The sequence below is a fragment of the Pinus tabuliformis genome, chromosome 1_2, assembly GCF_031772625.1.
Source record: "Pinus tabuliformis cultivar Carrire ecotype Pingquan chromosome 1_2, CPIR1, whole genome shotgun sequence".
Lineage (NCBI taxonomy): Eukaryota > Viridiplantae > Streptophyta > Pinopsida > Pinales > Pinaceae > Pinus > Pinus tabuliformis.
Window position 1 is genome coordinate 513,980,079 of NC_142298.1, and position 27,770 is coordinate 514,007,848.

Here is a 27,770-nt window from a genome sequence, read left to right on the forward strand (position 1 = left end):
CTATTGTGGATGATAATTTTATCTTTGACATATTGGTGAATTGTTATAAAGAGCACTAATCTTGTCTTTTATTTAATACTTGAGCAATTATCTCTTCGTCATATTGGATACATCTTTTTGGGAACTATTGAAATTGAGCACTTTATCTTGTGGTTGAGATTGTCCTTCATTTGTCAATTAGGTACTCTTTTGTCATAACTAAAGATCAATTATAACTAAGTACTTGAGGTCATAGCTAATCTTAACTCAAAAGCACTCGATCTTGCATTCTAGGCCTAGTCTTGCATTAATAAATTGACCTCCAAGCCTAAGAACACCCTTCATCTTGTAGCTTGCGAAGGACAGATGGTGGCCTGGGTGCAGGCGTGATTGATAACCACTCAAAACCCAATACGATTTCCTCTAATTCAGGCAGAATCCCTTCATCAATTGCAGGCAGAGTATCAGTCATCTATTGTAACGACTGTCTGTTCTTTTAGTTTAGCAGGGTCACCAAATATCGCCCCCAACCATAGCGGTTCCAGTATACACTATATAATTTCACATTGCAACCACCAGTGAATACCAAACCTTTAAACGACACGACGCAACCTCCTCCGTCCGATCAAGTCCCTAACCCGACAATCAGCTCCTCGCCCGATCAATAAAGTTGTTCGGTGTTCCTCCGTCATAGATCGAACCTCTAATTGATCTGAAGACCAATAGCGATTTTGGGCGCGCAAACTGCACGACCCTTAATCAAATTCCGAACCCGATGGAAATTAAAAATTGCCAATCTAAAAAAGTTCGGGTCGGGTCTCTCGCTTAACACCCGTTCACTTTTTAAACCTGAAATGCATTAGATAATGAGGCCCGAGTGTTCTACGGCTTGTGGAATTACACTAGCGCACACGTTAATTAAAGAAATAAACAGTGTTGGATGACTATGGTACGTCGCTATTGCCTTATGGACCCGATAAGGTTATAGGCCACCGTTTATAGAATTTCAGGTCCATATTTCAAATCTGGTTCTGTGTTATGCGCTGATTTCCAATAGAAACTGGATTTATGCTTGCGGGACTTAATCAGTATATAAATTGAAAACACATGCCAACGCCGAATCAATTAACATTAAATCTCTGTTTGTGGACTTCCATTAATGCATTGGATGAAAACCAGGCCAATCGTGTTGTTAACAAAGACTTATGCAAACAAAAATGCGAAATATGCTAGGTCTGACCAAACTCTGAAATTTAAAGACAAACTATATTTAAACGATGCATAGGAAGATTTCAGAGGTCGCAGTCCCTCCGGGATTGACCAATACACAGAGATATATTTTTTCTTTCCTTAATCAAAACAATACAAATCCAATCGGTCAAAATCCACTTTACATCATTTGAAACTTTCCTTAATACAACCCCACTCTAACTATCAAATCCTCAAATAATGGATCAAATCTGCCTATTTTAAACAAAAATCAAATCCGAGCAATATCCTCCTCAAGGCTCTCAACTAAATCAAAACTATTCTAATTAATTACAGAATCATTCAATCCTAAATTCTAGTTCAAAATCCTATCTAGAAAGCTAGTAAATTGATGGCTAAAGGATCCCACTCCTTTGCTTGTAGATTTTTTTGTATTTTTGGAATAAGTTTGAAGCCTTTTTCCTCCAAGCCTCATGCTCCTACATCAGACTCTCGAGGACAAAATTCTTCATGGGCTCCTGTCCATGAGCTCTTCTACAGAACTGCCCAACTTATGTAGCATGGCATCTATCATCCAAGTAGCTTCAACAATTGGTTGTTCCTTCCATTTGACCAAATACTAAAAGTACTCCTGTCCTCTGGTCTTCTTCAACAATTTCTTGTCCAATATCCTCTCTGGTTCCAATTTCTTTGCTATAGCCTCTTGTTCCTCTTGATCCTCTATTGTGTCTTCTGCCTGTTCCTTTTCATACCTGTATAAGTCAGCAACATTAAATATTGGAGATATTCCAATATCAGGAGGTAATTCAATTTCATATGCATTTGCAGAAAATTTTCTCAAGATTTTTTTTACATGGACCAATTTTCTTAAACTTCAGTTTATTATACTCCCTTTTTGGAAATCTTTCCTTCCTTAGGGTGCTAAACCAAATCCCCAACTTCAAAATTAATTTCTCTTCTCTTTAAATCTGCTCTGCCCTTGTATTTGATGTTGTTGCCCTGTAGTTGTTGCTTTACTTATTCATGTATTGTTTGAACTTCTGTAGCAAAATCTTATCCTTTGGCACTTCTCCTCTCAGCTTGTCCTAAATTTCTCAATTCAGTCACTCCTCTTGCGTGCATTCCATAATTTATATGGAATGTACTCTGCCCTGTACTCCTATTAGGAGAATCATTATATGCATATTCCGCCTGTGCCAATATTCGATCCCACTGTTTAGGATGTTCGCCTGCAAGACTTCTCAAAAGATTACCTAAGCTTCTATTCACAACTTCAGTCTGTCCATCTGTCTGAGGATGATAAGCAGAACTGAAACTCAATTTAGTTCCAAGCTTCTTCCATAATGTCCTCCAGAAATGTCCAACAAATCTAGTGTCTCTATCTGAAACAATGCTCTTAGGTAACCCATGTAATCTTACAATCTCCTTAAAAAACAGATTAGCAATATGAGTAGCATCACTGGTTTTATAACATGGAATAAAATGTGCCATTTTTGAAAATCTGTCAACTACTACATAAATTGAATCATTTCCTCTTTGAGTTTTTGGTAAACCCAAAACAAAGTCCATACTTACCATATCCCAAGGCCTATCTGGAATAGGTAATGGAACATACAAACCTGTGTTCTGGCTCCTTCCTTTTGCATACTGACAGACTTTGCAATTTTTCACATACTTTTCCACTTCAGCCCTCATCTTTGGCCAAAAATAAAACCTGCTCAACTGTTCATAAGTCTTGTCTGCACCGAAATGCCCTCCAAGTCCTCCACTATGTTTCTCCTTGATCAAATTCTCCCTCATGGAACAACTTGGTATGCACAGTTGATTCCTTTTAAACAACAATCCCTCTTGCAGGAAATAATCCAGCCACTTGCTTTTGTCTAGCAAAACAAGATTCTTACAAGCTTCAAATGCCTCATTAAAATCTAGATCTTTCTATATAACTCTTTAAGAAAATCAAAACCCAACACTTGAAATTAACTTTCTTGAGTTAAAAAGCTTTTCCTACTCAAGGCATTTGCTACTTTGTTTGAGTGACCAATTAGATGTTTTAATACAAAATTAAAACTTTGCAGGTATTCTACCCATTTTGCATGCTTTTGGTTAAGCTTTGGTTACTTCATAATGTACTACAATGTGGTTTTCCGAATATAATATGAACTCTTTGGACATCAAGTAATGTCTCCACTTCTTCAAAAATTGTACTACTGCATAAAACTCTGTCATAAGAAGAATATTTCTTCTTTGTCTCATTTAGCTTTCGCTAAAATAAGCTACAGGCGGCCTGTCCTCTTAACTCAAAACAGCTGCAATGGCTTCTCCACTGGCATCACACTTCTCTTGAAAAGGTTTATTAAAATCAGGCAAAATTAAAATAGGTTTCTCAGTAATCTTTCTTTTCAATAGCTGGAAGTTCTTTTCTACTTCAGCAGTCCATCTAAATGGTTGTCTGTCTTTCTTTATTGTGTCAACAATTGGAGCATTGATCTTACTAAAATTTCTTATAAATTTCCTGTAAAAACTAGCAAGTCCATGAAAGCTTCTTACCTCAAAGACACTCTTTGGCGAAGGCCACTCCATGATAGCCTTGATCTTCTCTGGATCCATTTTTAATCCTTCAACAGAAACAACAAAACCCAAATACACCAACTCCTCCTTCATGAATGAACATTTCTTTAAATTTAACAGTAATTTCTCTTGTTGTAGCCTCTGTAAGACATAATGCAGATGTCTCACATGCTCCTCCCTGGATCTGCTGTATACTAATATATCATCCAGATATACTATTACAAACTTACCAATAAATTCCTTTAAAACTTCATTCATAAGTCCCATAGATGTATTAGGAGCATTTGAAAATCCAAAAGGCATTACCATCCACTCAAATAATCCTTCATTGATTTTGAAAGTAGTGTTCCACTCATCTCCCTCTCTAATTTTGATTTGATGATAACCACTTTTTAAATCTAACTTTGTAAAATATCTAGCTCCACTCAAACAATCCATCAAATCTTCAATTCTAGGTAAAGGAAACATGTACCTGATTGTTATCTTATTGATTGCTCTCGAATCAGTGTACATTCTCCAACCTCCATCTTTCTTTGGGCTCAACATTGTTGGCACTGCACAAGGACTCAAGCTCTCTCTAACCATTCCTTGTCTAACAATTCCTGACCCTGTTTCCTGATCTCTTAATTCTTTGTGGGAGTCATCTTGTACGCTGCTTAATTAACTATATTTGCTCCTGGAATCAAATCTATGTGATGACTGATTTTTCTAATCGCTGGTAACTCATCAGGCAAATCATCTACAATGATATCACAGTATTTATCCAACATCTCTTGAATTTCAATTGGTAAATCAAAAACTTTTGTGTAAGTAAATATTACCTTGGGTTTGCAAACCAACGCATAACTTACCTCATCTTCCTCCATCTGTTGTAAGTACTCCTTTCCACTCAACGAAAGTGTTTTTGAATCAGGTTTCTTTGATGTATCCTCTTCCTCTAGTGGCAACAATGTATGATTCACATCATCTTTGCTGAATTTATATGTATTCTTCTTTCCATCGTGCAGAGCTACCCTGTCATACTGCCATGGTCTACCCAACAATGTATGACACACATCCATAGGCATCACATCGCACAGGATTTTGTCTCTGTATTCCCCAACTACAACTCCACTTCACACTGTTCATCTACTATCAACTGCTATCCCTTTTGAAGCCATGACACCTTATAAGGTGTTGGATGTTTCTTTGTTTTCAATTTCAACTTCTCCACCACTTCTGTGGAGATCAGGTTGTCTGTACTACCACCATCTATTATCATCTGCCAACACTTCCCTTGAACTTTGCACACAGTCCTGAACAAGGTTTTCCTTTGGTGCTAGTTCAACAATTTCCTTAGTTGGTTTCAAAAAAACTTTGTTGACTACTAAAGATTCCCTTTCTCTGGTACATTCTCTTCATCAATTACCTTTGTTGCTTCCTCTTCAGTTTTTGCAACAATTGCATTCCTCTGATTCATTCCCACATCTCTTGAATTTCAATTGGTAAATCAGAAACTTTTGTGTAAGTAAATATTACCTTGGGTTTGCAAACCAACGCATAACTTACCTCATCTTCCTCCATCTATTGTAAGTACTCCTTTCCACTCAGCAAAAGCATTTTTGAATCAGGTTTCTTTGATGTATCCTCTTCCTCTAGTGGCAACAATGTATGATTCACATCATCTTTGCTGAATTTGTATGTATTCTTCTTTCCATCGTGCAGAGCTACCCTGTCATACTGCCATGGTTTACCCAACAATGCATGACACACATCCATAGGCATCACATCGCACAGGATTTTGTCTCTGTATTTCCCCAACTACAACTCCACTTCACACTGTTCATTTACTATCGACTGCTATCCCTTTTGAAGCCATGACACCTTATAAGGTGTTGGATGTTTCTTTGTTTTCAACTTCAACTTCTCCACCACTTCTGTGGAGACCAGGTTGTCTGTACTACCACCATCTATTATCATCTGCCAACACTTCCCTTGAACTTTGCACACAGTCCTGAACAAGGTTTTCCTTTGTGCTGGTTCAACAATTTCCTTAGCTGGTTTCAAAAAAACTTTGTTGACTACTAAAAATTCCCTTTCTCTGGTACATTCTCTTCATCAATTACCTTTGTTGCTTCCTCTTCAGTTTTTGCAACAATTGCATTCCTCTGATTCGTTCTCACATTTTCTGGGCACTCATAGGCTCTATGTCCCTGTTTGTTACATCTCTAACATCTAACTTGAGTTGCTACTAGCTCCATCTCCAGGTGTTGTAGATCTTCCTCTACCACCTTGTCTTCCCCTTCCTCGGAAAGTACCTCTATTCCTAGCAGATTGCTTCCTCAAGAGTTTTTCTTCAGCCTTCAGTACCATCTGATAAGCCTCTTCTACTATTTTAGGAGACAGTACACTTATCTCATCTTGAATGTCCATTCTAAGACCATTCACATATCTAGCAACCTTCTCATTTGTATCTTGAATTTGTCCTGCTCTTATGCTGTGTATTCTTTTACTGTCATAGACCTCTATCTAAGATTCTGCATCTGTCTAAATAATGTTTGCTGATAGTCACTTGGTAGAAACTTACCTCTCAGTTTTGCCACCATCCTGTTCCAATTCTTAATTGGTTGTTTGCCAAGTCTTCTCCTTTCTGCCTGTACTCCATCCCACCAAAGTGTTGCATGTCCTTTCAGTTTCGTGACAACAAACTTTACCTTTTTCCCTTCATCTGTTTCTTCATAATCGAAGAATTTCTCCATATCATTTATCCAATCAATCAATTCCTCAGGGCTTAAGCTTCCTATGTAGATCGAGACTTCTAATCTAGGCTTGGATGTTGATCTCAATATAGACTTAAAAAATCTCATTTCAGGAGTTACCTCTACAGGTTCTTCATCTTCTGCAGCTCCAGTTTCAGGTTCACTGACATCTCCAGCATCTACATCTCTTCCCATTTCCACAGCTTCCAATCTAGCTTGCATCTGTTGCACAGCTTCTAACATTTCAGCATATTTGCAACTGGTCGTCCTCTTCTTTGACCACCACCTCTTCCTCCAACCCTAAAAGCCATGTTGGATTTCTTCTTCTGCTCCTTGAGATCTTGCTCAACGTCAATAATTTTCTCTGATACAACAAATGGTGGCCTAGGTGCAGGCGTGATTGATAACCGTTCAAAACCCAATACGATTTCCTCTAATTCAGGCGGAATCCCTTCATCAATCGCAAGTAGAGTATCAATCATCTATTGTAAAGACTGTTTGTTCTTTTAGTTTAGCAGGGTCACCAAATATCACCCCCAACCATAGCGGTTCCACTATACACTATATCATTTCATATCACAACCACCAGCGAATATCAAACCTTTAAACGACGCAACGCAACCTCCACAGTCCGATCAAGTCCCTAACCCGACGGTCAACTCCTCACCTGATCAATAAAGTTGCTCGGTGTTCCTCCATCGTAGATCAAACCTCCAATTGATCCAACGACCAATAGCGATTTCGGGCGCGCAAACTGCACGACACTTAATCAAATTCTGGTCCCGATGGAGATTAAAAATTGCCAATCTAAGAAAGTTTGGGTCCGATCTCTCGCTTAACACCTGTTCACTTTTTAAACCCGAAATGTGTTAGATAATGAGGCCCAAGTGTTCTATGCCTTCTGGAATTACACTAGCGAGCAGGTTAATTAAAGAAATAAACAGTGTAGGACGACTATGGTAAGTCGTTATTGCCTTACGAACCCGATAAGGTTATAGGCCACCGTTTATAGAATTTCAGGTCCGGATTTCGGATCCGGTTCTGTGTTATGCACCGATTTCCAATAGAAACTGGATTTATGCTTGCGGGACTTAATCAGTGTATAAATTGAAAACACAGGCCAACGCCGATATCAATTAACATTAAATCTCTGTTTGCGGACTTGCATTAATACATTGGATGAAAACCAAGCCAATCGTGTTGTTAACAAAGACTTATGGAAACAAAAATGTGAAATATGCCAAGTCTGACAAAACTCTGAAATTTAAAGACAAACTATATTTAAACGATGCATAGGAAGATTTCAGAGGTCGCAATCCCTCCGGGATTGACTAATACACAGAGATATATTTCTTCTTTCCTTAATCAAAACAATACAAATCCAATCGGTCAAAATCCACTTTACATCATTCGAAACATTCCTTAATACAACTCCACTCTAACTATCAGATCCTCAAATAATGGATCAAATCTGTGTATTTTAAACAAAAATCAAACCTGAGCAATATCCTCCTCAAGGCTCTCAACTAAATCAAAACTATTCTAATTAATTACATAATTGTTCAATCCTAAATTCTAGTTCAAAATCCTATCTAGAAAGCTGGTAAATTGATGGCTAAAAGATCCCACTCCTTTGCTTGTAGATTTTTTTGTATTTTTGGAACAAGTTTGAAGCCTTTTTCCTCCAAGCCTCATGCTCCTACATCAATAGACCCTCTCTAGTGGTTAACACGATGACCTTGCAGTCGTCAAAGCCATGGTCTCTGCAGTGTCGAAGGGACCGGGTGGTTAGATTTCAAGGGGAGGTATTGTTAACCAAGTCTTTGTTTGCATAGCCTTGACTTCTCTCTACAACCTTCTTTATAGGCTAGCCTCAAAACAACTGAGGATTAAGGAATACACCCAGTTACGCATTTAATTAAAATAAACCAAGACTTTGCATCTCACCTAGATTATAGGATGTCCATCTCATATAGGAGAGCAAAGCATATCTTAAGCAACGATTGTTCATCTGAATATTTGGTACTTAATCGATATAAAGCAAGTAATTGACTCCATAAGGCATTGGTCTCACATAATAATCTAATCTAGTCCATAAACTTGCTAAATAAACCATGTGGCTAGGCCATTCAATCGTGTCTCCTGGACTCGTTAGTTGCCAACAAGCCTTGCATTATCACATTCCATAGGGACTACCACCCATTCCCCGTTGTTGAGAGAGAACTAGAACGAAGACGGCAGGGATCAAAGTGACAACCCCTGCCCTGAGTCATTGCCACATTGTGTCTGTACAATTTGAGCGACAAAAGATCCCAATCCCTAACGAGGGAGGGGAGGCTTTCCCACCAATAATGTTGCCTTATTCTTTTGTTCATCACTTCAAGTCTTCCATGAGTGATTCCCTCACCCCTTTCCAAATGATCTCGAGTGACCATGAGCCCTTCCCCCTTCTGAATATGGTGTCAAGTAAGAACCCCTCATTGACTATACTTTATCTCCTTTGACACACCCTCAAGATCATGATCAATTTATAATCCCCCCTTTTCGATATAATCATCATGGGCAACCTACTTGTGTTTTTCCATCTCATCAGTATCCCTTGCCTACTAATCATAATCCTGTAGAGGCCATAAAATATGACATAAATGATAAGGACCATAATGGAAATAATATGCCCGAGGTTGCCATCTATCAAAAGTTTATGAGCCTAACCATTGACATCTCTATATTTTGGCTTGAACAGAGGATCTCATGGACTGGATTACATCATTTTCTTTCCCCTTCTCATGTTATCATCTAAGTCACCTGACACGAGGATTCGGGACACGTAGGATTCGGGATTCGTGGTGTCGGATTCGGGAAACACTGACCCCGGAACAAGACACGGTTAGGACACGTTATATATTATTTTATTAAAAAATATATATATATATATATATATATATATATATATATCTTAAAAATTAGTTATTAGCATATTTCTTACACAAATTTTAATTAATGATACAAATTTATTGATTTCAAACATAGATCTTCATCTATAGCTATTAGCATGCATAGTACATACAAAATTCAAATAAATGTCAGTGGTACTGGTCACATAAATGATAAATGATAAATCTATTAAAAATTTAAATCATGATTCATAATTCATAACTGAAAGACAACTTACAACTACAAGATACTAAGATAGTAAGATAAACACACTGACAACTGTAGTTTTCTCATTAAGTCATCAAATCAAAATCTGTTACATAGGTAGTGTTGGTGCAATGCCAATGGCAAATAGAAATAGAAAATATAAAACAACTATAAGTCTAGACTCTATAGGTATAAAAGCCTCAGGCCCTCAAGCCATCAATCAGCATCAGAATCAGCATCAGAATCAGCATCACTGTCCCCATCATCATGGTCCCCACTGCTCTCCTCTGCATCCTCCTCCTCCCCTGTATCCATAGTCGCCTCTGCATCTGCTGGTATGGAGGTTGAGTCATCAAAACTAATAGGGTCTAGCACTGGATCACCGAGATCCATGTTGGCCAATGCCAACTCAACAGTGGTGTCCAGACCCATATCTTCAGGAAAGACATCCCACATCTTTGTCTTTCCCCTCAACCACTCTTCCCTCTGCCTGTAAATAAGACGAAGGTTGGTGTGCACATACACCATTGTCTCTGCCCTGGACTGCTCAAGCCTGTTCTTCTTCACAGTATGCAAATTCCCATATGTGCTCCAATTCCTCTCGCAACAAGAGGATGAAGTCACCTGAGAGAGGAGCCTCATGGCTAACTGCTGAAGAGGACGGCTTGTTGCCCCATGATATGCCCACCAAGAGTAGGGCTTCTTAAGCCCCCTGTCTCTAATCACATCATAACCTGCAAACCCACCAGTGCTAGTGGAAAACTCTGCAAAGGAATCCTCCACCTCAGCAAGCAATGCACTATCCTGAAAAATCCGCTGAAGCGCCTCTTTCCTCCCCTGTGAGATTTCACCATCCATGTGAGGAGGGAATCTGCGGGAAGGTCCACCATTCAACCACTCATGGCTGTAGTATTTGGGGTTCAATGAGTGAGCCAAACAATGTAAAGGTGTACAATTCTTGTTCCATCTGCGGACAAGAATATCATGTATGGTATCGCAGAAGGCCTCTGGTGATGTCTCATACGGGGGGCACTCACTCTGTAGAATAATGCTCCTCACAGACTCAATCATGGAATCCCATCCCTCATAAACCTCTCCTAGGATGGGTTTGTCTGTATCTGCAACTCGAAGCAAAGAGATGATAGGGTCCATGATCCGAATAATTAGATCTACCCTCTCCCACCAAGCATCATCTAGTACCGTGTCCTTCACTCTTTTAGAGGCTGCCTGATCTGTCTTTCTCCAAAAAGACCAAAACTCAGAAATAACCATGGACCCAAGAGCAGTCTTGACCTCCCTCAACCTCTTCAACATCATGAATGAAGATGCAAACCGTGTATCAGCAATCTTCAACAATGATAGATTGTTGTACTCCTTGTAGATAGTGAGGGCATTTGTATGATTTTGCACAAAGTTACGGATATGTCTTGCATCCTCAATAATGCTTCCAATCCAAAGCACATCAGAAGCAATGGATTTCAGTGCTAAGTTCAATGAATGGACAATGCAAGGTGTCCAAAACACTTGTGGATATTTAGCTTCCACAATCATGCCAGCCGCCTTGCAAACAGGTGCATTATCTGTAATGATTTGCACACAAGAATCAACACCTACCTCTTCAATAACTCTAATAAATAACTCACCCATAAATTGTGCATCCTTGTATTCGCCAAGTGTATCCACTGCTTTCAGGAAAACTGGACCATTCAAGGAAGACACCATGAAGTTGATGATTGGGTGTCGTGCTGGATCTGTCCATCCATCAGAAACAATGCTAACCCCAGATGTTGGCCATGATGCCTTAATAGGCTCGAGCATTTTTTGCACCTCTTTTTTTGCCTTCGTCAACAATGTGGTTCTCAGCTTCTCTGACCCAGGAGGCACATACCCTGCTGGAGCCCCTTGAGTTAGAGCTCGGCACATCTCAACAAATAAAGGTGAACGTGCAACATTAAATGATATGAAGTTTTGATAGAAAAAGAAGGCAATGGTGAGATCAAGCTCGTCCCGTCTCTCTTTTTGGAAAATCCTGTCCATTGGACCAAGTGATCTTCTTTTTAATGCTTGTCCCCCAGTAGAAGTAGAACTCTCAAATGGAAATTTGGAGGTGGCTTTCCTCAAAAATGGAAGGGGGTCTTCATTCTTGCCCTTGGGTGCTTTTGATTTTGAAGCCAGTGCCACATGTTCCATACCAACATTGGCCTCCTTTACCAATTCTTTTCTCTTTGGTTTAGGAATACCTTCACAAGCTGCAATCCCCTTACGAGGTATAGCCAACAAATGTGCTCTCACACGGTGATATGTGCTTGTGAAAGAAATGTTACAAAAGCTGCATTTCCATTGCACATTGCCTCCTCCCTTTCCCTTGCTGTTTGACCCATCCTCTCTTGCGACATATTTCCACAATGGATATTTTTCATTGTCTTTAACTCCTCTTCCCTCAAGATTACTTGCAGCAGACTCTGATGATATTGGGGGAGGAAGAGCATCTCTACCCATGACATTCTTGCCCTTCCTTGCTGCCCCTGTCGTTGATTGAGCCATGTTACCTCAACCTGTAAAAAAATTGAACAAACAGTCAAACTGCTGTAAAAATTTTAAAATGCAAACAGCAAAAGAAATGAACAAGAATCAAGTTCAATGAAATCTCAGAGCTTGCTTCAGATAAGGTCGGGTTAGGCCTTGGAAAGACAAGCCAAGTTGCCTTATATAGATGCCTCAGCTTGCCACTGTGTTGCTTCTGTTCTAGGGCCAAAATTTAGGCCTCAGGACCTACATCTAATTCAGAGAAATATACCATCAGAGGGGGCTGAAAATCAGCCTCTGAGGTGGCCAAAAAACCACAGAAAAACCTCAGATGTGTGACCCTGTGAAAGAGTGAAAAAACTTAAGGAAAGAGGGCCAAGACTTTGCCCAGAATTCGCTCTAAGGATGCTCAATGTGCCTCAGAAATCCGAGTTGTGGGGGGCAATTTAAACCTCAGATATTTTGGAGCACAGTGTATTTCTTCACAAAAGGTAAGGTAATAAAGCTAGGAACCTGCTCTACAGCTAAATTTCTGAAGGCTAATAGCCCGCTTGAGCTTACACAAGTGTTTGTTTGTAATGTCATAGGCAGATATTCTTGTACGAGGGTATAGTTCGTGGAACTCCAGGCGGGCACTGCAAGTGTTAGATGAAAAATGCAATCACAACTGAGAGTATGATGTCAAAAAATGCTTTTATCTGAACCTGTTGGTTTCTGAGACCACGCAAACCCCAACAAAATAGTGTATATTGTAACCACTCCCTGGCAGCATAAAACAAGTAAAATCTCTCAACTTCCCTTCATGTATGACAGACTTTAGGCAACTACATTATGATTTGAGCTTCCCTTCACTTGTCAATATATCATACAAAGAAAGATCATAGAATAAACATTGTGGAGTAAATATCCTTAATAATGGCTGGAGATGCGGCCATTCCGTTATCAATCGTTGGCTATTGATAAGTTGCAACTAGTTGGCCATGGCGTGAATCGTTCAGCAAACTAACCTTAAAGTTTAAACCTGCAAATTGCAATGCGCTCCAAATCGCTGTTACTCGCTCCAAATCGCTCCAAATGGATGTTAAGGTTGCAAATGCGGTCAAATGGGAACTATAACAGCGAACTTAAACCTACAGCCGGCGGAAAAACGAATCCGAAACCAGGACTCCTCTCCAAAATCGCGACACGTTTTCCATTTTTGCTGACTCGCTCATGACACGGCGAATCCCGATATGACACGACGAGTCATGGAAATATGACACGTGTCCGGACAGAATCGTGTCCGATTCGTCCGATTCGGGATTCGTCCAGGGGTTTGGACGAATCCGGTTTCGTAGGTTATCATCCATGTGTGGAAATTCTATTTTCCTACCTCCAGCTAGCCTTATTATCCATGTGATTCTGCCCACATTCGCTTTAGTATTTGCTACATGAATAATCATATAGGCCGACATATTTATATTGATTTGATGATATGTTGGTTGCCATGGCTTTATGATTACACTTAATTTTAATTTTGTACCATATGAGTGTTAGGGTAGGATGCATCACATAATGATTTTTGCTTTAGAATTAACTTCATATGATATTTCTCATGGTAGATAGATGCATATTTGCATATTTTATTTTTTATTGATTTTATGGCCTAACATATAGCATGTGTGATCATGGGACACAGCAAAATCATGTTGTGTCGTGTTTTTCATCAAGTATATGTGCAGGAAACAAGTCTAAGGTAACCAAGAGATTGTTGGAGTTCTCGTGACCTCCCATTTGAGTAGCTTCACCCACTTCTTCAAGAGACCACATCCCAGTTGGAGCCAGATGTTACCCACCATTTTGTGGGTGATATCCTTAGTAGATTTTTTTTCCTCCAAGATGGTCCTAAGTCAGCAACCCCTTCCAGCAACCAACTAGCTCATTGTGCCATTTCTCCACCACCTAAGCTAGCCATGTGGCCCCTCGCCCATCTTCCATGATCGTACATTTGAAGGTGTGCCTCTCAAACCTAAAGGTATGCCTTGTCATTTGATAATTGAGTATTGTAGTTTGCTTATCATGGACACTTCTAGGCATGTATTAATGGGGGGATTTAGCAGAAATAATGGGCTAGGTTTGTGCTCTTGTCCCCTAGCCCCCTTTTGGGTATTAACCATGCATTCTAGTCTCGTGGGATCACTTTTACTGACCATTTGGCTTTAGGGATGGTATTTCAAGAGAGACCTCGATTTTGATTGCATTGTCTGACCCCCTTATCCACTTATATTATCCTCTTTCCACTCATTATTACCCCATTCATCATTTCTCCCATTTGGGTCCACATTCCTCCACTAGGTCCACATAGGGTTAGCTCGCCCCTTCCCCTTGCCCACACCTTGGGTCAGACCTAGAATGACGCCCCGGAGGTTGATGTGGCTAAAAAGAAATACAAAAGCATATTTGGCTACATTCAACAGGAAAATGTACCACAAAATGAAAAAGATGGTCGGGACACACACATTTAGCACGTGGGCAAAAGCCAATACATGAGCTCTACCCCATCATCATGGCCATCACCCTAGTTCCTATAGGTTCGATCAGCGTCCTTCTTCTTATAGGAACCCATGATTGTCCCAACACCTGGTGGGCAAGGAAAAACCCTACCCTAAAAGGGGGTGTTCACTGCTATATCTTAAGCATCATGCCAAATGATGAATTTAAAAGGAACATTGCATAATGTGAAAGGATGGATTCAATTTAACAATTTACTTTTAGATTTACAATGCAGAAATGTCAAATGATAATTCATAAATGATAATAGTCTAATAAGTAATGATATCATATTTAGTCTTTAGATGTACACTTCATAATTATCAAGATTTTCTATTTAGTTATTGACATATTTTTGGGATTTTATTTTTTTAATTTATATATTAAATTTTTAATAATTTATAATTTTATAATTTTTATGACTATGACATCCCCACATTTCCCCAAAAATTCCCTAAATTTTAGGGTTTCTTATATACATCACCCTTGTCTGTATCCTCGCTCCCGCATTTCCCCGTCCCAGAAACTCTATGGAACATTACAAAATATACATTATGAAAACCAACCATAGTTACAAAATTCAAAAATGATGTCATCCTCTGTAAGTGTTCAAAATGCCAAAGGCAAGTGAAATGGGTCATGAGTACTCCATAATCCATGGAATAGCACAAGGTACATGGGTATGCCTTCAAAATTGCCTCAAAAACCATGACATCATCACCAAGGTGCACTACGTCACCCTTCTAAGGGTACAAAGGGGTGACGTGGCACCAATATGCTCAAGCTTTGGGGCCTACTAGTGATGCACAAATCCTCCCCTGTCATCTCAAGGATAACCATTATCACTCAAGCTCTGGAACAAGCAACACCCATTAAACAGTATTAATCTCATCCTGGGAGCTTCCTACGTCCATCTGGGCACATGATCAATAAATCCAACACCAAGCCACCATGGCTCACTATTTCAGCGTCTGTAGATACTCAAGTGAGTCAAGTACCATGTGGAACCATCTCATAGACCAACACTCTCCTTTGGAGGGGAAATGTTGCACCATCAAGGTCAGAACTACTCACTAGAATGGATAAAAAAACCTTTGTAGTGCCACTTTATCAGCTTTGAAGAGGCCTCCACAGCTGTGATACTACCACCTAACAAAACCCTCTCAAGATCAAGTGAAATTAACAATCATTGGGGACAATAGCCATAAATGCATCATAATGGGCCATACCTAATGTTAGGGTAGCAAGAATACTTCACACAAAGCTCATCTTCAAATGTCTAGCTAGATCAAGTCATGTAAACAAGTTACCTCCCTTATTTTAGGGATAGTAAGGTCAACAATATTATTAGGTGTTCCTCGCGCCCAAGAAGTGACATGCCCCATGTTAGCCCATCAAACAAACATATCCAATCAAACTTCTTTATCATTTCTATCACTTCATTCACCAATAAATCAATTCCACCTCCCACCATGTTATGTCACAAATTCTTGTAGGATTGATCTTTTTCGTAAGCATCGTATAGAATCTACATCTCTCTTTCACTATGTTTCTGTGGGATTCGAGGACACAATGATGAATAAGAGAGATGTGCTTTCATGATGGCTAGTGGGTACCACTTTCTATTGGATGAGTTGAAGATTAGAAATAACAAACTTTTCTACTAATTTTTACACAATTGTCACCATTAAGCTACCCCAAATGTGACATAGAAAAAGAAAACATCCTCCCCCTAACCATGAATGAATTTTTAGTTATGTTTTATAGATGATGCTATGATAAACATATTTATGGAACACAACTTGCATTAGCTATTCCACTCAATTAATACCATTTAAAATTCAGCCCTTAACACCAATGTCCCCTCACACCACTAACGCATGAAACCAAAACCACTTAGGTGTCATTCCAAAATGGAATGCTTAAACATATCTAGGACAGTACAGGAACAGCAAAACATTCCCGAGGAAGTTAGGAATGTCCCCAGGTCTCATGGAATGTCCTTAAGAATGAGGAAATTCCCTGCCATAGTCATACCTCCTAGCAATCTATCCTGACTGCAATATAGGTTTCCAAAAACGTAGATTACAACTCACATTTTTAGGCTACAACTCCATTTCCATCCACTATTTCATTGCAGGTAAGAGGTCTGCACTCCATGCAAAAGCAGGTTTCAAGATCTTCATTGTCGTAATTGGGGGGTTGGGAAGCTTTACCTCTTGCAATAATTATGTTATTAAAAAGTTACTGCTCTCACAACAAAGAAATGCAAGGACCTCCCTACTTGCAAATAGGGTTATATCTCAAGCAACAATTATGTGAGACTACAAACCTGAACTTCACAAAAGAGAGGAAACGAATTAACTATCCATAGTGAGTTCAAGGCTATCTCTCCTGCAATAATTAGATGTGCTTGTGGAGTCCTTTCTCCTCGCAGTTAAGCATTGCATGGCCATCCCTACTCACAATCGGGGTTGTGAGATCACTCCTTCCCACAACATAGAAAACAATCTTCCATTATAAGCTCTTCCTTTTATTTACAGAAACTAAGATTCAAAACTTTCCAAAATTAAAGGAAAAATGAATAGATTTATTCAATAATCTCTGATCTAACGAAATACCTCCTCTGATCTAGTGGTTGAAATATTAAGATCCTAAACTAGTGACCTCTATACCGAAAATGTCATTTGTCAAGCCTACGGAAGAGAATCAAACATCTTAAAGTCAAGCCACTGCCATGTTGTCTACTAAAGAAGATGATGCAAAATAAGTACTTATATGAAAAATATTTTCTAGCCAACAACATTCAAAAATTAGCTCTTATGAAATGACACAAAAAACCAATAGGATTTCATCTAGACGATTGAGTATCTGTATCAGCAGTTACCTATTTCCACATTCAATAAAACCTTTTCTCCTTAGCATGCCTCCATCCAATGAGATAGCCCCGTCTCTTATATAAGATATGGCTTGATTCATGTGCATTCTTGTTTCGTAGACTTGCAGATATGAGAACAGATTAAAAAATAATGTTCCTCTCAATTCAATCCCTGACGAAGTTGAAGGGTATAGCTCCTCGTGATCCAACTTTATCATATTTACAGCATATCCCATATATCCTTCAGGGAGGATTCCATCTGATGATTTTGGATCCTCCATAATCAGTTTCTTTTGTGGATCACCGACATTGAATCCCCCCTCATAAGACCTGCATTCAACCATCACATAATCATATTTGCATGTGCATAATGTCAAGTGTAGTCGGAATATTGTGGCAGATTATATACAAAGTTTACTCAATAAAAATCAAAGGGAAATTCTCCATAATGTATTTTATATGGAAATGTTACTATCATGAATGTATAACCTGCCCATTTAGCATTATTTTCAATGCAATAATTCTCCCTTTATCCCCAACATTCTGTCTTTTCATTTCAATTTGAGTGTATTTTGATAATCAATACGTGAATCTTCCTTTACCTTAAGTCCTCAAGGCAAATCACACGGAACCTTCCTTTAATTTTTGCTTTTTGGGCACTTGCTAGCCCACGAAGACCTGTTTCTGTCATTATGTTACCACAGCCATCATATGCTTCAAGTGCTTCAACCCCTTGACGAGACTTGCAGACAATTGCGAGCATATTCTCCTTTCCCACAAACTCAGATAGTGCCCTACAAAATGAAAGTGTACACAAAATAAAAACTAGAAAATGTTAAATCCATCTGCTTTCCTATAAGATAGGAATATCATTAAAAATCTTACCGACTGATGGCATCATCCTCTACTTTCCCTAACAAGGCAACAACTCCAACCACGTCCTGTATGATAGGTAGTTTTCTTGATTGAACATCCACCCTACTTAAGTGAAGCCAGAGGGACGCTGCAGTGATTCCCTGTCTTTTGATTTCTTCTATAGTATCTTCAACACTGTGTGAATATGGATTTGAATTTGCCTTCCCATCAGTTTTTGAAGAAAAGGTACGTTTGTTGAGCTCTCCTATATCACATAACCCAGATGCATATTGATATAGCTACAATACTCAGCAAAATAGTGAATTTTAGGAAGAAATGAAGCAATAAAGGAAGCTTTTAAGATGTTAGGATAAAAACATTGCAGAACTGTTCCCACTCGACTAGTAAACTGAGAAAAGTTGAAGAGAACCTACTTTCCAAGTCAGTCAGAGAACTATTCACTTCACTTAAATTGGTTTCTAATTTCCTCAGTTCATCCTCATGCTTTTTAACCTTGGTCCCAAGTTGCTTCAAATCATTCTCCCATTTCTGCATCAAAAACATAAAAATCAGATGTTATTTCCACTGAGTTTTACATGTGAGGGGCAACTCGAAACCTTTCCTAACTTAGGCCACCACTCAAACTAAACTCCTCTAAAATGAATAAATAAAAGCTTTGTTGAACATCAAGTAATTACTCCATTAGTCAAATAATTCCCTCCAAACCAGCCTATAACAGTGATTGATGAAGATAAAGTCATTTGATTAATGATATTTTTTGGCCTCTTTGACCTGCATTGATCGCAGGCCTGTTTGACCACAGGGTCGACTTCAGGTTGACCAAGTTTGACCACTGATTTCAGGACTGTTTTGGGCTGACTTTGACCACTTATGAAGGCCGGGCTTGACTGCCTTTGACCGAGCTTCAAAGAGGATGTTTTGCTGCTGCATTTACCATCTTTGACTTTCTGGTTCAGGCAAAATTTGTTCGGTTGTTGACTGCAGATTTGACAGGGCTGTTTTGAATGTGATTTGGCAAGTCAATTGACTTTTGTACTCTCTCTCTGCTGAACATTTGATATAATAATAAGAATAATTGATCAAAGGGTTTCCCCATCTTGGGGTTTTTCCCTGGCATTCGGAAAATCTGGTGTCCTCTTGTCTTGGCTTGTCTCCTGCACTTTATTATTCACGTTCTATCTACAGTTACTGTCAATCTGATTTATGGTTAATGTGATTGCTATTGGAAACTAAATTGGAAATTGTCATTGGGTTGCTAAAAGGACATTGAAGTAATTGTGCTAAGCATAGAACATACCATTGTTAACTAAAATCAACATGGTATTAGAGCCCAAGTGAAGACAAAAACCCAGCATGAGAGAGAAAAGCAATCACCAAGAGAGATTTATTGGACAAGTTTCAATGGCTTCTACATCTTACTTCAAGGCTGACGACAAGCTCAATGACAAATCTGACTATCATGCACGGAAGATGACTTTGGACCTGACTTTGGAGGAGCATGAAGTATTGGCCTATGTGCAGGGAAAAGTGTTGGGGCCTCCTTCAAATGCACATGCTGCTGCTAAGACGAAGTATAGAAAAAGTGAGGTCAAAGCAAAGAAAATTTTGATCAACTCTATTCAAAAGCATTTGGTTGCCTATATTTCTCATTTGGGAACTTCTAATGAGATATATGATAAGCTGGATGGGATGTTCAAAGTGAACAATGCAAATCAAATCCTCTCTCTCAAAAACAAGTTGAAAGATATCAAGACGGATAAAGGGAAGTCTATTCAATCCTACTTCATGAGAATAACACAAATCAAGAACGACTTGCTATCTATTGCAGAATTTATCTCTGACAGAGGCTCTCACTCATTACTCTTAGAGGTCTTTCAAGACCATGGGATGTATTTGTCACTACCATTCTCAATAATGATTAGATACCTAGTTTCGATGAATTATTGGCTAGAAGCACTCAAGAGGAGACTAGGACGATGGAGAGAGACAAGCCTTCAAATGGAAATGAACCTACTACCTTCTCAACTCATGCAAAGAGGAAGAATAATGTTGGTCCAAGGAGACAGGGTCAAGGATTCAAGAAGGGATTCAAAGAAGGAACAAAAGGAAGGTGCTACAAATGCAACAGGTTCAACCACTAAGCTATAGTGTCCTCACAACAAGAATTCTCCAAGAAATGACAACAATAACAACAACAATAATTTCAAAAGCAATGGCAATGGCAATGGCTTTTGCCCACGTGTTAATTATTTTTTTCTTGACTATCTTTTGCATTTGTAGTACAATTTCCTATTAAATGTGGCCATTTATGCTTTTTCAATGTTTCTTTGAATTGCTTTAACCTCTGGGGCATCATTTTAGGCCTGATCCAAGGTGGGGGCAAGGGAGTAGGGAGGCTAGCCCTATGTGGACCTCGATGGGAGAAAAGATGAATGGGGGTATAGTGAGTGGAAAGGGAGTGATATGTGCAGATAAAGGAGGGAGACCACGCACCCAAAATTGGGTTTTCCAAGTAGTACCACCGTACAACCAAATGGTCAATAAAGAATATCCCACGGGACTAAGATGCAAGGGTAACAACCCAAAAGAGATCAAGGGGACAGGAGAACAAACTACACCCGCTATTTCCGCCAAATCCCCCCATCAATCCATAAATAGAAGTATCGATGTTAAGTAAACCCAATACTCAGTTATCAAATGACAAGACATACCTTTAGGTTCGGGAGGCCCACCTTCAAACATACAATCAATACAAGTGGGTGAGGGACCACATAGTTGTCTTAGGTGGCAAATAAATGGCACACCGAGCTAGTCGGAGGCATCAAGGGGCTGCTGGCTGCCAGATGAGGCTCATCATGGAGAAAAATTTCTCCGGGGGATATCACGCACAAGGTGGTTGGTAACGGGACCCTTCCTCACTTTCCCTTTACTTACAAGTGCTACATTTTCCTCTTCCTCTTTCTCAACCTTCAATCCTCAGTTGTTGTTGCTACTATTACCTTCGACTAGATTGAACCTGATCTCCTCTTGCATGAACTCGCTCCAAAGGTGTTCCCAATCTTGTAGCTAATCTCGTCTAGTGATCCCCTGAACAAAGGTCCTTCATTCTATGGAAAACACATTTATAGCAACCCACACAAGTTCTTTGTCATCAAGCTTCTCACCCACTATTGCTAACTCATCACAGACATCCTAAATTCTGGTGAGATAGGGAGTCACAACTTCACCCTTCTACATTTTTGTCGTCCTTAGCGTCTCCTTGAGAATAATTTTCCAATTCTCAGATGGATCTTGGTAGAGGTCATAATGGCAACCCACATGTCCTTTTGTTCTTTCTTTTTCTGCAATATGCATGATGATATGATCTCAAACTCCATCAAAGACCATCCTCTTCATCTTCGCCATCTCTTTCTTGAAGGCTTAGTCACCGGGTTCGGCAAATTTGAATGAATAAATTCGAAATTCACCGAACTTCAAATGAATTCGAATTTATTTGTTCAAGTTCGCTGAACAGAAAGGCGAACTCGAATTTAAAGGCGAACAAAATTGTTAAAATTCGTTTCGGTTCGATTAAATTCATTTTGGTTCTATTTTTTTTCTATTTTAAAAAAATTTCGAAATGAATTGGGGGCACGTTTTGGTTTTGGTTTCATTGTTTGCAGTGGGTTAGGTTTCTTTGTTTGCAAATTGTAGGCATTGAACCAACCGGCGACCACTGACCACTACCAGTCCGCGTGAGCAATAGCATACATGATACAGTGACGGCCCATGGGTTTTCATTGTTCAATAGGGTTTTCAACAGGTTTTTGGAGTTTCTGACAGCTTTTTCGATGAGTTGTGGGCCTCAACATCGAGGCCCTCGTTGATTAATAAATAATAAGATCGTTGTAAGTAAACAATGTTGTTAGCATTAAGCTAATAAGTGTGATTGGCTTTGAATTTGGAGTTGAACGCGCTTTTTTCTTGTGCAAGATTGTCGCTTCAGGTACAAATTTTTTAAATTCTTTACTGATTACATTTCAAACGTTTGGTTTTGGGGCCTTTGTTTCTAACCCTCATAGATCGGCGACTCTGCTATACTGTTTTTTCTATCTGTGAATTTTGAAAATTTGGACACAGTGGGCCCTAGAAATGCCAACGCCCATTCCATTCGCAATTTGAGCTGCATGTTGCGTCACAGTTTTAACTTTCAGCTGAATTAAAAAAATTGATGATCATACTTTTTATATGATCAAATGAGGCCCCAGTTTGCTCATTTTCATTTCTGGTCAATGCCTATTAGCATAATCTTATATAAAATGAATGGGAAAATAACAGTGGATAAATGAACCCGAAGCCATTATAAACAAAAGATTATTAACAAAGAACACACTACCCAATTTCTCAGTTGAGACCCTCATTCTGTGTTTGATAACGTCTATTGTTTCTGTATTTCAAGCCCTTTAAAGGAGAACCCTTCAAAAAGAGTTTAATCCGTCTTTGGCATTATCCCGAAATGTCCATTGCGTGCCTGAACTTTTATTATCTACTAAAATTATCCGTACGGCTTGTTACTATTCACAAGTGTTTCGATACCATGTTCGTTCCAGAAATTCTGCCAAGTGTTTCGATACCATGTTCGTTCTAGAAAATCTACCTAGTGTTTCAACTTTCGATAACAAGTGTAGTGTTTCGATACCATGTTATTACGGAAGGTAATAACACAACACTGTGAGAACACCATGGCCGAATACATGTAAAGTGACTGGTGGTCGGATCTATACATCAAAGTTGTGAATCAAAGAAAACAAATATACCTATAACATGGCAATAGGTTCTCATGGGTTTTGTTAGGGTCCTCATAGTCAAGAGTCAATAAAGCCCATATTAATATTTGTAAGTGGTTAACCCGCAATTAATGACGGGACCACAGTTAGTTGCAAATGGGCGGTAGTATTAGATAGATGGTAAATGGGCGGTAGTATTAGATAGATGGTATTAATAAAACCCACGGTACTGGCCCGTGGTATTGCATGTATGAGTCATATATAAAGGATAGAGACTCCCTGCGAGGAGTATCGTGTCTTGTTTTGTAATCGAGCTCTGCTCTATTGGAGGTTGCCCCCTCGAAGAGGCCTGTGAACATTTCTCTCTGAGTAATAAAATCATTGTTATTCTGTGTTCTGGGTATATTTTCTTCGCATATTCTGTGTTCTGGGTATCTTTTCGTCGCATATTCTATGTTCGGTATTACTTTGCAGGTTAAGAGCATAACAAGTGGTATCAGAGCACTTTCCAGGGCTCGGTGGGATCTCCAAATTTTAGCAAATTTTTTTTTGGCTAGAGACGTGTTCCGGCGTCTTTAAACCACAGGATCTGTCGTTAAGCGCATAAACCTGCGGATTTGGGGAGGCATGCACGCAGGAAATACAATAGGTGGTCACGTCTGTTGGACTCCCTTGTAACCCTTGTGGGTACCCCTTCGAGTAGTAGCGCATTAGACAGAACCGCGCACGGACTGTCTTCCACGTACCCTTTGGGTATATAGGAAGCCCCCTAGCTCCCTTGAAACCTCGCCATAGATAAACCTTCGACCGTCTTGTGGCTACAGTACACCGAGAATAGCACTCGGAGAGATTACTCGCCCGTACGATAGGGTAGTCGGGTTGTACGTCTAAGGGTACGGTCGATCCTCCTTAGTTAGAGCCCTGAAACATTGGGTCGAGTACTGCTGTCAGACCCTTACGTATATTGCGATTTGTAGCACCTGACACTCCTCAAGACCATAGTTCCCTTTCTATCGGGGGATCACACATCACCTATTCCAGATCAGCAAGTGCAGCAGCAACCGACATCAGTCCCGCAGCTCCATCAGATCAGCAGCAGTAGTTGTTCCACCATTCAGATCTCTCAGATCCACCAGATCGGAGCAGTTGTGAAGGGTTCCCGTCCCTGGATATAATTTTCGCAGGACTTTTGGCGGCATTGACATTCTGAGGATTTGGCGACTGCAGTATTGATCAGGAAGGAGTAAAACTCCGTTCGGAGTTTTCCAAAGAAAAATAAAAAAAAATAAAAATAAAAAAAAAGTCTGAGATCTTCCGGGGTGCTTATTGGTGACCTAGCCCATCAGAATCAGGACGATGAGCTGAGCAAGGTGGTACCATTCAATTTCTTAGTAAAAATCTTTTAGGCGGTCCCAATTTTTCATCAGGTTGGTCTATGGTAGAAACTCGCGCTCAAGCGATGGCCAATGAAAGGATCGACAAACTTGAAGACCATGTGAACTCCCTCCAAACTGCGGTGAAGAATATCGAACTTGAGCTTAAAGGAATAAGTCACCAGATACATGATGCACTCCCAAAGGGCAAGGAGCCAGCCCACGAGGAGGCGTATAATGGCCATGAATACCATGAGGGTGAGTCTAGCCACTCTCATCACGTCTCGCACACCCATCCACCACCCAGTCAGCGACCTCCCAAGTTGGATATGCATAAATTTGACGGCTCTCACACGTCCGCATGGCTAGCACAAATGGAACAGTATTTCCAATTGAATCATATCATAGATGAGGGGACTAAGCTTATGGTGGGCACCATGTACTTGGATAATGAATGATGGCAATGGAAGGAATGGCATCAGCGTTGCAATGGACATTTTCAGAATTGGGCCCAATTTGCCAAAACTCTTCGCAGTCGCTTTGAACAGGAAGACTATTTTTTGGGGCGTCTCACTAAGCTCCGACAGACGGGTACAGTGGAGGAATATATTACTGCTTTTGAAGCCTTAGCCTTCCGCACTAGGGGTCTCACAGATGAGTTCTACATGGAATGCTTTATCAGCGGTCTTAAAGAAGCCATCAAAGCTCAGGTTCTACTCCACCACCCTCCCACATGGACAGAGGCTTGCCAGGTAGCCCGTAAGGTGGAACGTGCATTAACAGCCCAATCCAGCTGCCCCAACTTCCCCGCTAAAGGTCGTCCCTCACAGGCTCCCCATACAACTCAGACACTTAAGATTCAAAAGGTGTCACCTGCGGAAATGGCCAAAAGAAGGAAGCAAGGACTATGTTACTACTGTGATGAAAAATATTCCCCGGGTCATAAATGCAAAGAGCACAAGTTTTTTCAAATAGATGCCACTGACTACAGCTCCACCGAGGAAGATCCACTACTTGAGGAACCGAAGGCGATTGAAGAAGATAACCAAAAGGAGATTGTATTTGATGAACCAATTATTTCGCTAAATGCATTGGCAGGAATTTCTTCCCCTCAAACTCTCAAAATCAGGGGTTTTCTTAAACATCGCCCAGTAGTAGTCTTGATTGATAGTGGAAGTACCCATAATTTCATCCATCAAAAGATTGCTGAAGCAGCACATTGTTTCGTCCGGGCAGTTTCTAACTTCCAAGTCCAGATTGCAGATGGGGGCACAATGAAATGTGAAGGTCACTGTGAAAATGTCAAAATTCAAATGGGGGATTATCAATTGAAAACCCACATGTTTGCAATACACATGGGGGGTTGCGACATTGTCCTAGGCACGGAATGGTTCCGCACTCTTGGGCCAATCACAATGGATTTCCAGGAGTTATATATGAGTTTTAAGCAGAACAACTCCACACATATCCTCCGTGGACTACAGGCGGGAGCCCCCTCTATCATCAGCTTGCATAGGATGGAAAAATTGTTAAAAAAGGGCCATCATGGAGTGGTAGCTCAATTTAATGCCATCCAGGTAGTAGACACCATGTCTCTGCCAACTCATCCTGAGATGCAACAGATTTTAAATAAACATCGGACGGTCTTTGACAAGCCTCATGAGCTTCCACCCTAGCGAGGGGAACATGATCATAGCATCACATTGGTCCCAGGGGCCCAACCCCCAAATGTGCGGCCATACAGATATCCGTTCACCCAAAAGAATGAAATAGAAAAAATCATCAAGGAATTTTGGAAGCAGGTGTCATTCGTCCCAGCATTAGTCCTTATTCATCACCAGTGGTCATGGTCCTCAAGAAAGATGGGGAGTGGCGGATGTGTCCCGACTTCAGGGCCCTCAATAAGTTAACAGTCAAAGATAAATTTCCCATCTCGGTGGTTGACGATTTGCTGGACGAACTCAATGGGGCTCAATTCTTCACTAAGTTGGATCTTCGCTCAGGTTACCACCAAATTCGCATGAAGGAAGTCGACATTCCCAAGACAGCTTTCAGAACTCATGAAGGCCATTATGAGTTCCTCGTCATGCCATTTGGTCTCTGTAATGCCCCCTCTACTTTTCAGAGCCTTATGAATCACCTCCTCAAACCATATCTCAGAAAATTTGTCCTTGTCTTCTTCGATGACATCCTCATCTATAGTGGCAATTGGGCGGCACATCTTCAGCATGTAGATCTACTCTTGCAACTGTTCCGCACGCATAAATTATTTGTCAAGATATCTAAGTGTTCATTTGGCATGGAAGAAGTTGAGTATTTGGGCCACATTGTGGGGCATGAAGGTGTCAAGGTGGACCCCAAAAAGATCCAGGCAATGCAAGAATGGCCTCAACCTAAGACCTTGAAAAGCTTGAGAGGATTTTTGGGTCTCACAGGCTGTTATCGTAAATTTGTCCGCAACTATGGCCGCATAGCGAAGCCCCTAACGCAACTCCTAAAGAAAAATTCCTTCTTCTGGAACGAGGAAGCACAACAGGCATTTACCGCTCTCAAAACCGCCATGTGTTCCACTCCCGTCTTAGCACTACCGGACTTCACCAAATCATTTGTCATTGAATGTGATGCTTCGGGAACAGGTATTGGAGCGGTCTTAATGCAGGAAGGGCGACCATTGGCCTTCACTAGCCAACAACTCAGTGGGAGGAATCTGGGCCAATCTACCTACGAGAAGGAAATGATGGCCATCTTACATGCAGTCGAGACCTGGCGACCTTACTTGTTGGGGCGACGTTTCCAAATCCGCACAGATCATCACAGTCTTAAATATTTTTTAGAGCAACGCCTATCTTCCGCACAACAAAATAAATGGTTAGCCAAAATGCTGGGATATGATTATGAGATCATTTACAAGAAAGGGAAAGACAACAGGGTAGCAGATGCATTGTCGCGCCAATTTGAGGAGGAAAGTACTCTGCTCGCAATTTCCCTCCCCATTCCAGACTGGATTGAAGAGGCTCGCCGGGAATGGTTTTCACATCCCGGGCTCTCCCAACTCATTTCTCAATTGCAGGTAGATCCTAATTCCAGCAAGGGCTACTCGTGGCAGAATGATATTCTTCGCTACAAGGACAGAGTCGTAATATCACCAACATCCACCCTCAAAAGTCGCATTTTGGCATAATTGCAC

General features: G+C 40.3%; 1 protein-coding gene across 2 annotated transcripts in view; it reads right to left on the minus strand.

Moving 5' to 3' along the window:
- The window catches only part of GMI1 (gamma-irradiation and mitomycin c induced 1), a 391,650-nt gene that overhangs the window by 23,149 nt on the left and 340,731 nt on the right, over positions 1 to 27,770 (minus strand). For both annotated transcript variants that reach the window (XM_089395476.1, XM_089395477.1), the window contains 4 exons: positions 18,858 to 18,972; positions 18,454 to 18,688; positions 18,171 to 18,362; positions 17,578 to 17,898 (listed from right to left, as the gene is read on the minus strand). In XM_089395476.1, coding sequence (XP_089251602.1) covers positions 17,578 to 17,898; positions 18,171 to 18,362; positions 18,454 to 18,688; positions 18,858 to 18,972 — 863 coding nt within the window. The remainder of the gene's footprint in view (positions 1 to 17,577; positions 17,899 to 18,170; positions 18,363 to 18,453; positions 18,689 to 18,857; positions 18,973 to 27,770) is intronic.